The sequence below is a fragment of the Ascidia mentula genome, chromosome 8 (genome assembly GCF_947561715.1).
Source record: "Ascidia mentula chromosome 8, kaAscMent1.1, whole genome shotgun sequence".
Classification (NCBI taxonomy): domain Eukaryota; kingdom Metazoa; phylum Chordata; class Ascidiacea; order Phlebobranchia; family Ascidiidae; genus Ascidia; species Ascidia mentula.
Window position 1 is genome coordinate 13,207,768 of NC_138573.1, and position 12,971 is coordinate 13,220,738.

General features: G+C 39.8%; 2 protein-coding genes across 2 annotated transcripts; one reads left to right on the plus strand and one right to left on the minus strand.

Moving 5' to 3' along the window:
* Positions 1-325: 325 nt before the first annotated feature.
* Positions 326-7,545, plus strand: LOC145911366 (uncharacterized). The gene is made up of 9 exons (XM_082998686.1): positions 326-478; positions 1,460-1,568; positions 3,874-4,033; positions 4,607-4,775; positions 5,039-5,148; positions 5,343-5,408; positions 5,900-6,119; positions 6,295-6,384; positions 6,814-7,545. Exons 1-9 carry the CDS (start codon positions 349-351, stop codon positions 7,224-7,226), a joined length of 1,467 nt encoding a protein of 488 aa, XP_082854812.1. The 5' UTR covers positions 326-348; the 3' UTR covers positions 7,227-7,545.
* A 509-nt stretch (positions 7,546-8,054) lies between these two features.
* LOC145912723 (proton-coupled zinc antiporter SLC30A9, mitochondrial-like) lies at positions 8,055-12,393 on the minus strand. The gene is made up of 11 exons (XM_083000289.1): positions 12,255-12,393; positions 11,653-11,804; positions 11,214-11,452; positions 10,648-10,817; positions 10,295-10,433; positions 9,914-10,075; positions 9,568-9,679; positions 9,396-9,503; positions 8,713-8,878; positions 8,500-8,653; positions 8,055-8,424 (listed from the first exon to the last, which is right to left on the minus strand). Exons 2-11 carry the CDS (start codon positions 11,801-11,803, stop codon positions 8,290-8,292), a joined length of 1,536 nt encoding a protein of 511 aa, XP_082856415.1. The 5' UTR covers position 11,804; positions 12,255-12,393; the 3' UTR covers positions 8,055-8,289.
* Positions 12,394-12,971: the final 578 nt, after the last annotated feature.

Genomic DNA, 12,971 nt, shown 5'->3' on the forward strand with positions numbered 1-12,971 from the left:
AGTATCATGATTTTGAACGTCGCGGAAAAGGAAAGGCATGATAGCAAAAACCTGCAGCAACATGTCAAGATCAATTTCTGGTGAAGCTGTTTTGTTGTTTTGCGCAAGGATACCGGTCGTAAAGTTAGCTGCTTGCGAAAGCATCGTTAGATACATAACACTGTGAACGTTGTCTCTTTGTGCTTATTATTTACCTTATCTCATTGTCGTGGAGCAAAGGGAATACAGTTGTGCCAGTTGTCATAGCCAGGCGTCTTCGATTGACGTTTAATGGAGTGTGGCAAGCCGTCCCAGTTTTAACGCTCTATTTCTTCTTCGCAGTGTTTTTTTTAGGAAATACCTAGCAACATGCAGTGTAGTCTAACGACCATTACCTTGACCCTTCTGCATTTAGCGGGTACTGGGATGTATGTTGGTGCTGGGTGGATGGCCCTCGATGGAACCCTCTTGCTACTGGATAATTACGGACCTGTCAAAGGTAAACATAACTGCGGCCATTGTTCTACGTTCCAACAAGTCGGCTTGTGTATTTATTTTATGTTTACTTCAGAATATTGCCTGGTGAATGTAGCTGCCAATATCAGTGCATCAGGACACCTACTTAACCTTTCAATTAATCAATTTAGCTTTAAAACTGTTTTACTCATTTTTTGTTTTATTTGCCATGTTTTCGGAAAGCACTCTTTGTTTCATCACAAGAGTTTCTTAAGAAAACAGTTGCCCCAAGGTTTTTTTCTGTTTGTGTTCATTATACTTGTAAGTCTTGTAGTTGGGTGGGATTTTTCTATTGAGCATATTACCTCATTGATCGAACCTTCAAGTATTTGTAACGTACCCCTAACTGGAACGGGTTTCCCAATCAATATCAGTCAAGTAACCGCTCGACTGCACTTTATAATCTGTGAGCAGTCCGCCCTTAATTTCCCAACGCCGTGATTAACTCGCGACTTTTATCCGGAAAACAGCACTCGCGTAATGGTTTCGTATTATTATACTAAAACGTCACCAAATGCTGTTTGCCCTGCTGTAAACTCGATTGAACCTATTTCCTATATGCATTGAATGGGAAGTTGTACTATTGTATTCTGATCCGGACGAGGTTCATTTACGCGCATACCGAAGTTACTGAACGCGGGTTAAACAAGTAGTCTGTGACTAGTTAGTATAAAACAGCACAGCAACATCAAGAGCCTCTGTCAATACACTATAAAAAGACCATCCTGCAACGAACAGAGAGATACTGTAAGACACAGTTGTAACGTATGTACGTTCGTCGTTTTTGGTCAAGTATGTCTTCCCTTGCTTTCTAGTGTCTTGTGGCCGCCAACACTTAACATTAAGCAACGCTCATGAAATATTCAGGTTGGGTTTGGGACGGAATATACCTGCAGGTCGCAAATATCACTACTACCTAGCTTTATCGACATTATGCCTATTTTCAGCTTCTTGTACTTTTTAGGTTCTGGAAATCCAGCGTTGGACGACCCACCTTTGTATCACATTAATCCTACGAACCAGCAGTGGGAACTGGTCAACATTAAAAACAGAGGAAACCTCGTACCTCAAGTGTAAGTTCAGAATATCAATAATTTACTGTCGTGGGGCCTTATGTAATTATTCTTGCCTTTCCGCTAGTATTTAGCATCTTAAGTGCAATCTTTTGTAATGTCGCATTTTTTGAACAGACCTTGTGATATGCTGCAACGATGCAGTTTGTCTAAACGTTAAAATAAAGGCACAAATCAATACCATCACCTAATTCGTTTTGCACAAGCCGATATTCTCGTGGATTACAACCCATGGCACAAACGTATTGTAAGATATTGGCCATATTAATGTAACGCTTGAAAAAACGTATTTTGCAATCTATCTTACATCACATCGGCTGGTTACAAGGTCTCCCACCATTTGCCACTCTCGCACAATTGTTCTTTTGTTGACTTAGAAAAATTACACCTGTATTCTTGTTTGCGATTGTTGCTGTTGGGGAAGAGATGACGTAACAATGGGTACGGATAATAGAACAATGAAAACGATTGGAGGCGAATTACAAAATTCTAATTGTATAATTGATACCCCCTTGCCGATTCTTTTTCAAAGACTTGGTCATTTTTTTTCTTGCCTCATCGACTCATCATATCCTAGCAACAGGTCCAAAATGGCACCTTTTTGGTGCCTTTCGAGAACTGTGTACAGCGAAACTTGTTTAAACGGTAGTATCAACATACATGGGTCTTTGCTTCCAGTAGACTCTATGGTGTTCATCGGAAAACGTCCACAGATAAGCCAGAACCTTTAACAGCACTTGCCTGTGGTTTCGCCATTCGCCTGATTCTTATCGCCGAAATAACCACACGATTTCTTTCTATTTCGTTATCGGTTTAAGAGCTTGTGCCGCACAACAGCATATTTTGAAACTGCTTGCTACTGCTGGGCGTTAGCATTCTGATTTATCCTGTGTCAAAGGTGCTAAAAATTTGTTAATGCGTGATCATTGGGACTGTCGTTGTGTTTCTTACAGCTCGACATGTATTTTGTGAACACTTTCAACGTCATTTAAGTTCCATGTTGTTTTTTTGCTAATACCAAGTTACCTTAGGTTTTGAACTAAGCTGAAAACAAATGTTGAAAGGACTAAAGACTGTTCAACGGTTAGAAATCATTCAGTTCGGATTTCTAACATGAAATCCACACATGCAAAGCGTAACTGCTTACTGTAGTATATAAAAATTGTGGCCTAACATCTCTGCAAAAAGATGGACAATTTCGACTATGTTTTTAAAGCCAGTACTATTTCAAACAAACGTGTGATCTTCATTTGTTCACGTTTGACAAACAGGTGCCATTAGGGGTTTTGTGACAAAAACTTGAATCGGCGCTATGTGCGCACACACCTTAGTCAGGCAGTCGTGCACGAAACTTTCAAGTTCGCGAATATTTTCTTTGCCCTGCATTTAAAACCCAACACAATCAAACTTTCATGAGTTGAAAACTTTTGGCTTGGGAATTTATATCTAACGTTTACAGGGTGAATTTTTGTTGCGAATTCGTTACAAAAAAATATCGTTTTATTCATCTTGCTTTGGGCTCACCTCAGTTTCGAGTACCTTCGATTAGACCTTCTTAAGTGAACTGAAGTGCACTCTGTCTAGGGTGTACCCATTTAGGGTTAAGGCAATATGTTCGTTTTTCTGAAGTCAAGTTGGTCATGTCATGTTCAGTAAGGTCGTTGATCGATAACTTTTGAGAATATCAACATCCCAGCCACCGTCAAAAATATAATTTTACGAAGACATTGCCTGCGAATTTATTCCGCCATGATGACCCAGAAAGCTTTCCAAAATTTACAAACAGAACTTATACGATGTATGTGATGTTAACATGGTGTTTTCTGTTTGCTAATTTACAAGATCGACTTTCCAAAGGAGAAATGCTCCCTTGGTTGTTGGTTGGTTAACCAATGCGTAGAAAAGACTGTGTCACCGTCTGCTAATTGGTTTCCCTTCACTGAGTGACGCACATACATAGGAAACTTTAAACTTGTTGCCAGATGACTTTTTTGGTTTTGTTTAAACTTTTGTATTTTGGTTGATTTCTATAATGCGACATAACATTTATCGAATTTTGGGTAAAATGTGTTCAGGCCACAACGACTGACAATGCATTAAAAATTAGTTCGCGCATGAATAAAAAAAAACCACAACCCTAAAATTCTGCCTTGTAACCAGGAAGATTGATTGAACATTAACAATTAATGACGTCATTTGATAAATATCTAGGTCAAAATCATTCCGCGTGTCGTATTCAAACCAATGACAAGTCAACTTTGGTGCACTTTCTTGATTTAAAGGTAAACGTTTCCTTTTATTTCAGATTTAAAGGAGTCCAGTACTTTCTGATAGCACTTTGTATACTGATGTTCATCAACTCAATCGTGTTTTTGATCGACTCCGTGAGAAGCAAAAAGGCAGTTAACGACCGAAACTACAAGGGAAGGAGGACTGGATTGTCGAGCATCAGCTGCACTGGATGGGTGAGACAAATTGTTTGAGCAAATATAGATTCAGTGACGCGCTGCGATTCGCATGCGGAACTAAAAGGAATGGAGCGTGGTGGTAAAAAGATCACTTCTGGGTGGATGTAAATTGCGTATTTAACTGCGTTTTCACGTGAAACTACACCAACGCGCGTTGTTAACAAGTCAATTCTTTAAACTATCGACCAAGTTTTTGGCTTCAAAACCAACGTATGAGTAACCTCAACGAACGTGTCTGACCTTCGCAAGCAACTAACATGACTAGCCTAATTCAGCAGCCATAAGGACCAAAAAATTTGTTGATAGTCATAAATTTATTTTTCTGTTTTCTAGGAATTTTGTAACGTGATTAACCTCAATTAGTGTAGTGTTGTAGACCTTAATCATTTCTAGCGGTCGTTTCAGTTCATCGATCTACCTTTGATTATAAGCTAATTCAATAAAGGCCTCCTGTCTACAACCAAAATTTTGTCATTAGAACAACTAATTACAATTGCTACGATTTTATTGTTGAAGTCGAAGTTGAATACATGCCTGTAGCAATTTAAAAACTCATCTCCTTATTTTCAGCTGGCAGGTTACTCCATGTTCCTTGCGCTGATATGGTTCGTACTTGCCGGGTTTGGAGTAATTCCCATTCTAATGTGGAGAATAACAATGCAGAGATGTTGGGACGTAAACAGTGTCGCTTGGAGCCAAGGCACCCTTCAGCACATATGCGTTGACCTCGTTCAATACGGTAAGACAGGGTCGAACGTATTCCAGCTGTTTTCACTTGATTCATGCCTTGCCAAAGAAAAAAAAAGCAAATACCAGCAAAGAATGTTTGGTCGATGTGTGGCACTTAGTAAACTTTATTGCAAAATAATAGTCTTTTTTTTGAAAAATATCATCTTACCCTCCAGAAAACACTGTCAATAATTTATTACGTTGGATGCAAAATGACACATATTTTTTGACACGAATCGCTGTCAATAATTTATGAAATATATTTCTTTTCAGGTATGGTTTTCTTCCGTGAAATGCCAATGAACAACGGTTACGGCCTGATCTGTGGGCCAGGCGGGAATTATTATCCCCCAAGAGGCGACTTGGTGGCATTATGCAACAGCGTCAGTACCACTGTGTAAACGTTAACTAAAATGCACCTAATATGTTTTCGAACTGAATTCGCTTGATTTGACACTCTTTAAGGAGACTAACTTTTGTATTCCAGAGTACTAGCTTTCGCGAGTAACTCTCGCATCATCAGGTGTAAATAAAACGGCACATTTAATAATCTAATACGTAACTTTGTATTTTACAGTATTACCCCAATTTCGTCCTCTACTTGGTTTCGTTTATTGGGGCGTCGTTTGGAATGATAAGCATGGTGAGTGACGAAAGTTAACTTCTTCCAAAACTATATACGCATGGGGCCAGCTGATGCTAGATTTTTGGCTTACATCTAGTCCACGTGCTGCACAATATTTGACTATACGTTCACTGCCACTGCCCAGTAAATTCCTCAGGCAGCCAATACTTCTGCCCCCCTGGATGAAAGCGTTGGTGTTTCGCCATAATGTTCCATGTAACATACCGATTGCTTTCCTATTGTAATCACGATTCCCTTACGAAACTACCTGTTACCAGTGCCCATTGCCATTTTCTTTCATGTATAGTTCTTCTGCGAATTGATAAAATCATTTTATGCTGTTAAGAAATAAGTGTTGTAATTTTTGCTTCAATTTTACACTGAAACACTTCATTTTCGACCCAATTTTTATTGTTACACAAATAATATAGCATATGTATACTTTCGTATATTTAAAGAGCATTTACCTGAAAAACGAGCCAATCAACTTCAGCTTTTTTCACTTCCAGATGTTTTTCTCCGCTCGTCACACTTCCAACTTTGTATACTTGAAAGTGCGGCGATGGGAAAGCCCCAATCAGCCCCACGTCGACCACAAAATGTCCCGTCGCGCCCCAAGTTTTGGTAACAGCTTACCGAACCCTAATTACGAGCACAACGTCCTATTGGTCGACCCCAATCACGTGCCTGATGACGTCGACTTTGCGCCCTATGATCGAAAATCGCCTGGTAGTGTACAATATTCTTATTTTATTCTAACAAACTTAGGTGGTTAATATTTATTAGTATTATTTGAATTATATTATTTTTATTTCAAGTTGTATGACGTCTGTACGTTTATTAGATGACAAAACTGAAAGAATACAATAGTTAGTTTGTTTCTAATTGGTGTGGTACGTTTTAGTTGGCGAGGCAATGGAAATGAAGGCACGTCATTACGACGAACATTACGAAAAATCGAACGGAGATTACCGACGTCACCACAAATCTTCCAGTAAGTCGATGGCGATATCACGTTATTTTCTAATTGACCGACTTTTACTATAAAGTATAGGATGTGATCAGCATCTTTCCGCACAAACTTTATTTTACAAGTAATCAAAACCTGTTCCATACTTTTTTACCAAGAAATCACCACTTTTAAAATACCCTTGTTCATTGAATTATTGCGACATTCTCATGTCGTGTAGCACAATAGCTCTCTATAAACGGTCTGTTTTATGTACGTTAATTTGCGCATTTGGTTCATAAATGGGTCACTGAAAAAGAAATGGCCCATCGCCTTATAATAATTTAATCCTAATCTGTAAAACGTCGAATCAGCTGATTAAACTGTGTGGTTTCAATTTCATGGCACAATGAAGAGACACTTACAAGTCACATTGTATTTTACTCCTTTTCATATCTCTAATTTGTTGAGCAGAACATCACACTAGCAGCGAGTCGTCATACGCACCCGGTGACGCAGTTCCGGTCTACGATTCACGTGACTGGAAGGACGACGGTCGATCTCGCGCCAGCGACTTTTCCGACGACGACCGTAAGCCGGTATTGGACAGCGACAGCCAGCGCCGACGTCATCGCCGACGTCACAGACGTCGATCAAGCGACGATGAATCAACCGCCGCGCGCTCTAACGCCAGCTATCGACCAAAGCCCGCAAAACGCCGCACGCGTGGAGCTCAGAGCGAGTCGGACATTTACCGCCAATCTCGACGCAGTAAGAGCCGACGCTCCACCAATCGCGACGAATACGAGTCGCCACCTAGTGACTACTACATGCGCGAGGATATGGAACGACAATCACAGAGATACGGATCCAGGGGTGTAATTTGAATTTTTCTATAGCAAGCGAAAAGTGATCGCTACATGCGACTGAAGGCCGTGATTGGCCTTGTTAAAAGTTTTCGTGGGGATCAAGTCACCAATTGTGGTTTGTGTCCATGGTACATTTTTAGCTAAATTCTGCAGCGCTTTTTTATGTTTTTTGACGGGCGTACAGTGGCAGCAATCGTGTGCGAATTTAATTCAAATATTCTTTGTACAGTTTTATTTTGCAGTTTAGGGCGAATGAAAAGATTTAGAGATTTGTACACACGATTCGATTTTGTATTCGAAAATAAACTAAAAGTATTCTATTGTATTGCAGTGTTTTTCAACCAGTTGAACAGTTTATCCCAGGGATATTGACATTTATAAATAAAGCCTTCTTCATCGACCACAATCTATACTAAACTCCAAGTTAATTTTTACCAGGGTGTGCCGGGTCTGAATCTTATGTGCAAAGTGATTCATTGAAATCGATGCTCCGAATCGTTTGTTGTCGAATGAATTATAAACGAAAATGTGATTTCGAGACCAATGCATCAGCGAATTTAGCGCACGAATAAGGAAACTACAAATATGAAGCTGCGGCGAATATGCAGGCATGTGACTTTTGGACCAATATGAAAATTTACAATGTCGTTACATATTCGGTTTCGGACGAACATTGGCTGCAAGTATTCGAATATTTCTGAGTCGTCACACTACGAATTTCCACCAGGGCTTCGTTGTTCAGTTCACTTAGTTATGCGATTTTTATTCCAGCTACGAACTTGACTTTCGAAAAACGTTGGAGCACAATCAGTTCTCATTGTTAACTGCGCACAAACTAAACATGGAACAACAATTTATTGGCGGGTTTAACACGACATCAAGCAACAATAAACCACTATTTTCCTACCAATTTACTCGAACGAAACATCAAAACAAAACATAAATTAAAACAATATTTTGCGTGGAAATGCTGGTGGTTTTAATTCAAGTTCAACGGCCAGAAGTCATCAGGAAAGCAGCTTTGAGCTAGAAAGTACTTCTCAAATGTTACATGGTCGCGCAAAGGCGCGCGCAAGTGTTGCTATAAGACCTCGAGGTCTATGTGTCTCAGATCACTGTGTTTCTTCTTAAGTTCGGTTTCTATTCGGTCAATTTGAACGCCCAGTGTGTCGATCACGTGTTCGCCGTATCTTAGCAACACCTGTTCCAACTCCTCCTGTAACAGCAATAAACGCATACATTTGCCACGTGTACAAACCAACGTGACTTGGCCTCTTAGCGGGTGTCTTACCATTGTTTTGACAGAATTAATTTCACGCATGACTTGCTCCATGTCAACGGAAGCGAGATACGCTCGAGTGATTTCGTGCCCGTCGAAGTCGATCTCGGCTTTAAACTTGAATTCATCAGCTCCAAGTTGTGTCGCTTTTATATCGTAAACGCCCCTGTGACGTTTAACACGTTACTTCAAGAGACATAATAATAACAACAGTCAGTTCGTCACCTGACACAAACGTCGTCTTCCAAGGCTTCCTTGAGATCTTCCATGCGCTCTTGTGGAATTGAGCGACCGATCAGCGCGTTGGCGTTGGTTGTTACCAGGAATGTTGCTACAGTACCGAGTAGTCCGCCAATCACAATTGATCCAATGGCGTCAAAAGTGACGTTCCCTAACAAAACAGTTTAAAGAAAGGTTGCCATACTACACACCAGTGGTTTAAACCTTCTTAACCTTATTTTGTTGTCAGCACCCTCTACAAACCAGTTTCCATACCCCTCTTATTTTTTGTTTCAGCCGAAACCATATTGCTAACGTCATTTATTGGTATAGAATAAAAGTAAGTATTTATACAACCAACGCCAGATCACCTCACTTTTGACACTAATTGTACACTAACTACACAAAAGGAATACATGAAAACAAGATTAAAAATCTGCATTAAGGAAGTATCTATTTAGCGGGATCATTACAGCAATACTGCTTTTAAACCTTTTAAATACCTGTTAAAAATCAAACACTATATATTTTGCTGCACGGATGAATATTTGAACAAAAAGTGTTGTATTTCGAGCAAATTCACCCAGAAGCGCCAAAACCTAACCTCTAGTACTTCAACCACATCCCACACTCGAACAACGTTTTCAGACGGAAGACAAGGTTCACTTGCAGCAACAGAAACAACGCACCTGTTACGTGAGTAAGCGCAAGAGCGCCACTTGCGGCGAAAAGCCCCAGAACGGCGGCAGAATCTTCCAGAAGCACGACGTTCGTCGTCGGGTCCCGAGATTCGTTTACTAAGCAACCAACAGTGTGCTTTTACATTAGGGTCAAATATACGGGTGATTTGAGCGAGCTTACCGTATTCCCAGAAAGTTAGGTCATGCCTCTTAGCGCTTTTACGGATTTCTTGTATTGCCATGATAAGAGATGAGGCTTCTATAAGACTAGAACCAAACAGTACGCCGAACGACTACAAAAAATATTGCATGAGTCAAAGCAGGGTTGGGTCGAACACATGCATGCTTTTCATTCGGAAGTGTGACAGTGACAACTGGATTTTCGTAAAATGTGTTTTAACTAAAGAATTGACAATATTCTATTTGCATTTCTCTAAATAGCACCCCCCTATTTTCCAACGTTCTTTCTTCACTGATACATCCACGAGGTCAACAAACAGTTCAAGGTTAACAAGGAATGGACTCACTGTAAAACCTGCCACATCCAGTCCCGCCGTTGGTTGAACAAGAACTTGAATACCGTGGTATACGCTGACGCCACATCCTATACAGAAGATTCCCACCCCCGAGATGAGAGCCATGATGTGACGCATGTTTCCATAACCGTAGGGATGTTCAGGGTCTGGATTCTAAGGCAGTTTCAAGTACACTGTTTACACGCGCAAAAACAATGTTGCTTGTACCATAGTATTTGCCGTTTGCTAATCAATCACAAAAAAGCTCTGCAATGGAAAGCACATGACAGGTGCCCTTGGTGTGTTTAGTTCGCAATAGTATCCAGTGGATCAATTAACAAAATATTTGATAATATGCAATTTACGTGCAGAAAAACTTTGGTCCGAACCAACCTTAAGAGATTCGTTAACACCCCAGAGTAGCAGCAGTTGGTTGCACGTGTCAGCGACGGAATGAAGTGTTTCAGAAAACATGCTGGCTGAGCCAGACGCAAGAAAACAGCCGAACTTGAAAAAACCTATTGTAGCGTTTCTGTGGAGTACATATAGGGTTGCAATTGAAATATAGGCTAGTAGTTGCACAAGTGTGTGTTGTTAAGAAATACATTCAGAATGGTTAAGAAATATTGGATAGCAACCGCGTAGTCAACCGCAAAACTTTGTGTGATAATGTATACCCTTTGTTGTCGTAGTTTAAAACTGCTAACAGTTCCCGAAATACCGTAGTTCTGGGTCACAAAACTTACGCCGCAGCTGCAAATGCGACCACACGTCCCTGACTGCTGTCCCACAAACTTGTTATTCGTCTTGATGATTGTGCGTTGAAGGGAGCACTTATGAAATCTTTAGATTGCTTTTTTTGTAACTTTCGAAGCCGTTTTCGTTCGCGTTCCAAAGCTTCTCTACTGCCCCAAATCTATGAAATAAGGTAACTTTTACAAGTCATGACAGGGTAGGATATGGTATTGCCTTTATTTTGGCTTTCATTACTGACATAATTTCGTAATGATTTAGTCTCAAAATATGCCATTCACAAACATGTTTGTCGATTGCTTTGCATATGATCAAGACAAAAGTTTTGTAGCAAATTTAAGGAACATTGTGCCCAAATGTGAGGTATAATATACAAGGTCAAACTGTGACCACAGGCTTAATCTGAGCCTCCCAGGAGCTTGTAAATTATTGTAAATAGGTTAGTCCACAAACTGATGTGTAAATTCCTCTTTATCACTTTGACTTGGCCCACCTCTCAATTTGTTGATAACCCACCCTTGCTTTTACCTCATTAAAGTCAAATACAATGATAACGAACCTTTATTGCTCTTTCTTCCACATCCATTTCTAAGTAGACCATAATTGGTGAGTTTGAACCAACATAAGGACTTCTGACTCTTATTTGCAACAAACCATCCAGATCACTTGGCGAGAGCGCGTATTCTTGCATAGCTTGTATGGCAGTGATTGTGTTGTTGTCGGTGAATTTTTTTGAGTAATCACGTCTTTTTAAAATATATTTCTTCATTGTTGAAACAAGACCAACTTTTTCAGCACCTGCAAAGGACAAAAAAGTTCAGGGAATATTTCTTGATAGAAGTTTCAAAAGTGTAGAGTACTTAAAGGCCATTTTTTAACACTGTATATACCACCTGGGGCAAAACACAAATAATTTTGGAAAAAATGTTACATTTAAATATACACAAACAACAATAGCTAAGAAAGCCACAATATCGCCCTCTATAGAAGCCACTTACTTTTTTCTTGTTTATCTTCATCTTTTGCATCATTACAAAGTGTTACTGATGTGGAAAGGTTCCTCACAGATAAACAGTTGGAAGGAAACTTCTGATGTTTCCAAAACTTGACTGAAGTGGACACAGTGTGACGGATAGGAGACAAAAACATTCTGCAAAGTAGACAATACTAATATTATTCATGCAAGTTGATAAAATTCGACATAATCTGCTATCCACATCAATGAACAACAAGTCATTGATCTAAACAAAGACAGAGACAAATGCTTTCACTGATCTGTGTTAGTGCAGACATAAAGGGCAGGAAATTACGCTAAAATGCAAAAAATGACATCAAACTATAAACATCGGTAGGAAGTCACAAATCGAGCTTACTAAAGGCATTTGTTCATGCTGAAACAGGAAAATTAAATCAATGGGCTGTAAAAAACTACTCTCAAAGTTACCAAGTAAAAGTACTGCAATGATCAATGAAAAGCATGTCAGCACTTGCTTGAGCTGGATAAAGAAAAAAGACCGCAAAAAGTTACATATTTGTTCAATTTTGTTCCATGCGCACAGGTTGTGCCAAGTCAAACAAACACAAATGCCACAAAAACTACCTTTCATTAACAGGTTAGAACAATTTCAATGCTGGCAGTCTTTGATCTTCTGGTAAAAGCATATTCAGATCATAGCAAATGTCCAAACTTTGGTCAATGTTGAATCGAATCTTGTTAAGAGAGACAGAAATGTCGTCGAGTTTTCTGGAGTGTTCAGCGTGTTTTGCATGAGCTCTTTGCCTTTCAGTCAAATGTTGCATAACAGCAACTGCCACACGGTCCACTTCCTACATAGCATTTTAAACTGTAATTGTGATATAATGTTTCTGTTGCTGCCAGGCATATTGTAATTTAATAGTCTGCTCTTCTGGCATAATAAAATAAGAACTTTATTAACCGACGTTTCACCTGTTATCCAACAAGGCTTCCTCAGGGTAATGGTACAGCACACAACCAACACCAAGAAACCATACCGACCAAAAAAAAATGTTTGCAAAATCAAGTGATGTTTTAAAAAGGGGCGGGAAACAACAGTTCCAGCAAGTTATTATGAAGCCACGGAAAATACACACTGTTCCCTATCATTGACAGTGATTGCTCTTATGGATATGTAGCGATTCTAGGAAAAGGTGCTTTGTGTGATTCACCTTCTTTTCCAAAACCTTAGCCTTGTGGAGGAAGCATGCTTGGCCAATGTCTTACTTGCTATCGCGGCTGTGCTCCCATCGCAAGAGTCATTGGCCCATTGATTGGCACCGGTCCCTATCATGTCAGAAA

Excerpts from the sequence above, each read along its gene's own strand:
- LOC145912723 (XM_083000289.1), bottom strand. The coding sequence starts at position 11,803 with ATGTTTTTGTCTCCTATCCGTCACACTGTGTCCACTTCAGTCAAGTTT. Across the intron at positions 8,654-8,712 it reads GAAGACGACGTTTGTGTCAG|GGGCGTTTACGATATAAAAG; the intron begins GTGACGAACTGA and ends TAAACGTCACAG. Across the intron at positions 8,425-8,499 it reads TTAATTCTGTCAAAACAATG|GAGGAGTTGGAACAGGTGTT; the intron begins GTAAGACACCCG and ends TTGCTGTTACAG.
- LOC145911366 (XM_082998686.1), top strand. The coding sequence starts at position 349 with ATGCAGTGTAGTCTAACGACCATTACCTTGACCCTTCTGCATTTAGCG. Across the intron at positions 1,569-3,873 it reads GGAAACCTCGTACCTCAAGT|ATTTAAAGGAGTCCAGTACT; the intron begins GTAAGTTCAGAA and ends CTTTTATTTCAG. Across the intron at positions 4,034-4,606 it reads GCATCAGCTGCACTGGATGG|CTGGCAGGTTACTCCATGTT; the intron begins GTGAGACAAATT and ends CCTTATTTTCAG.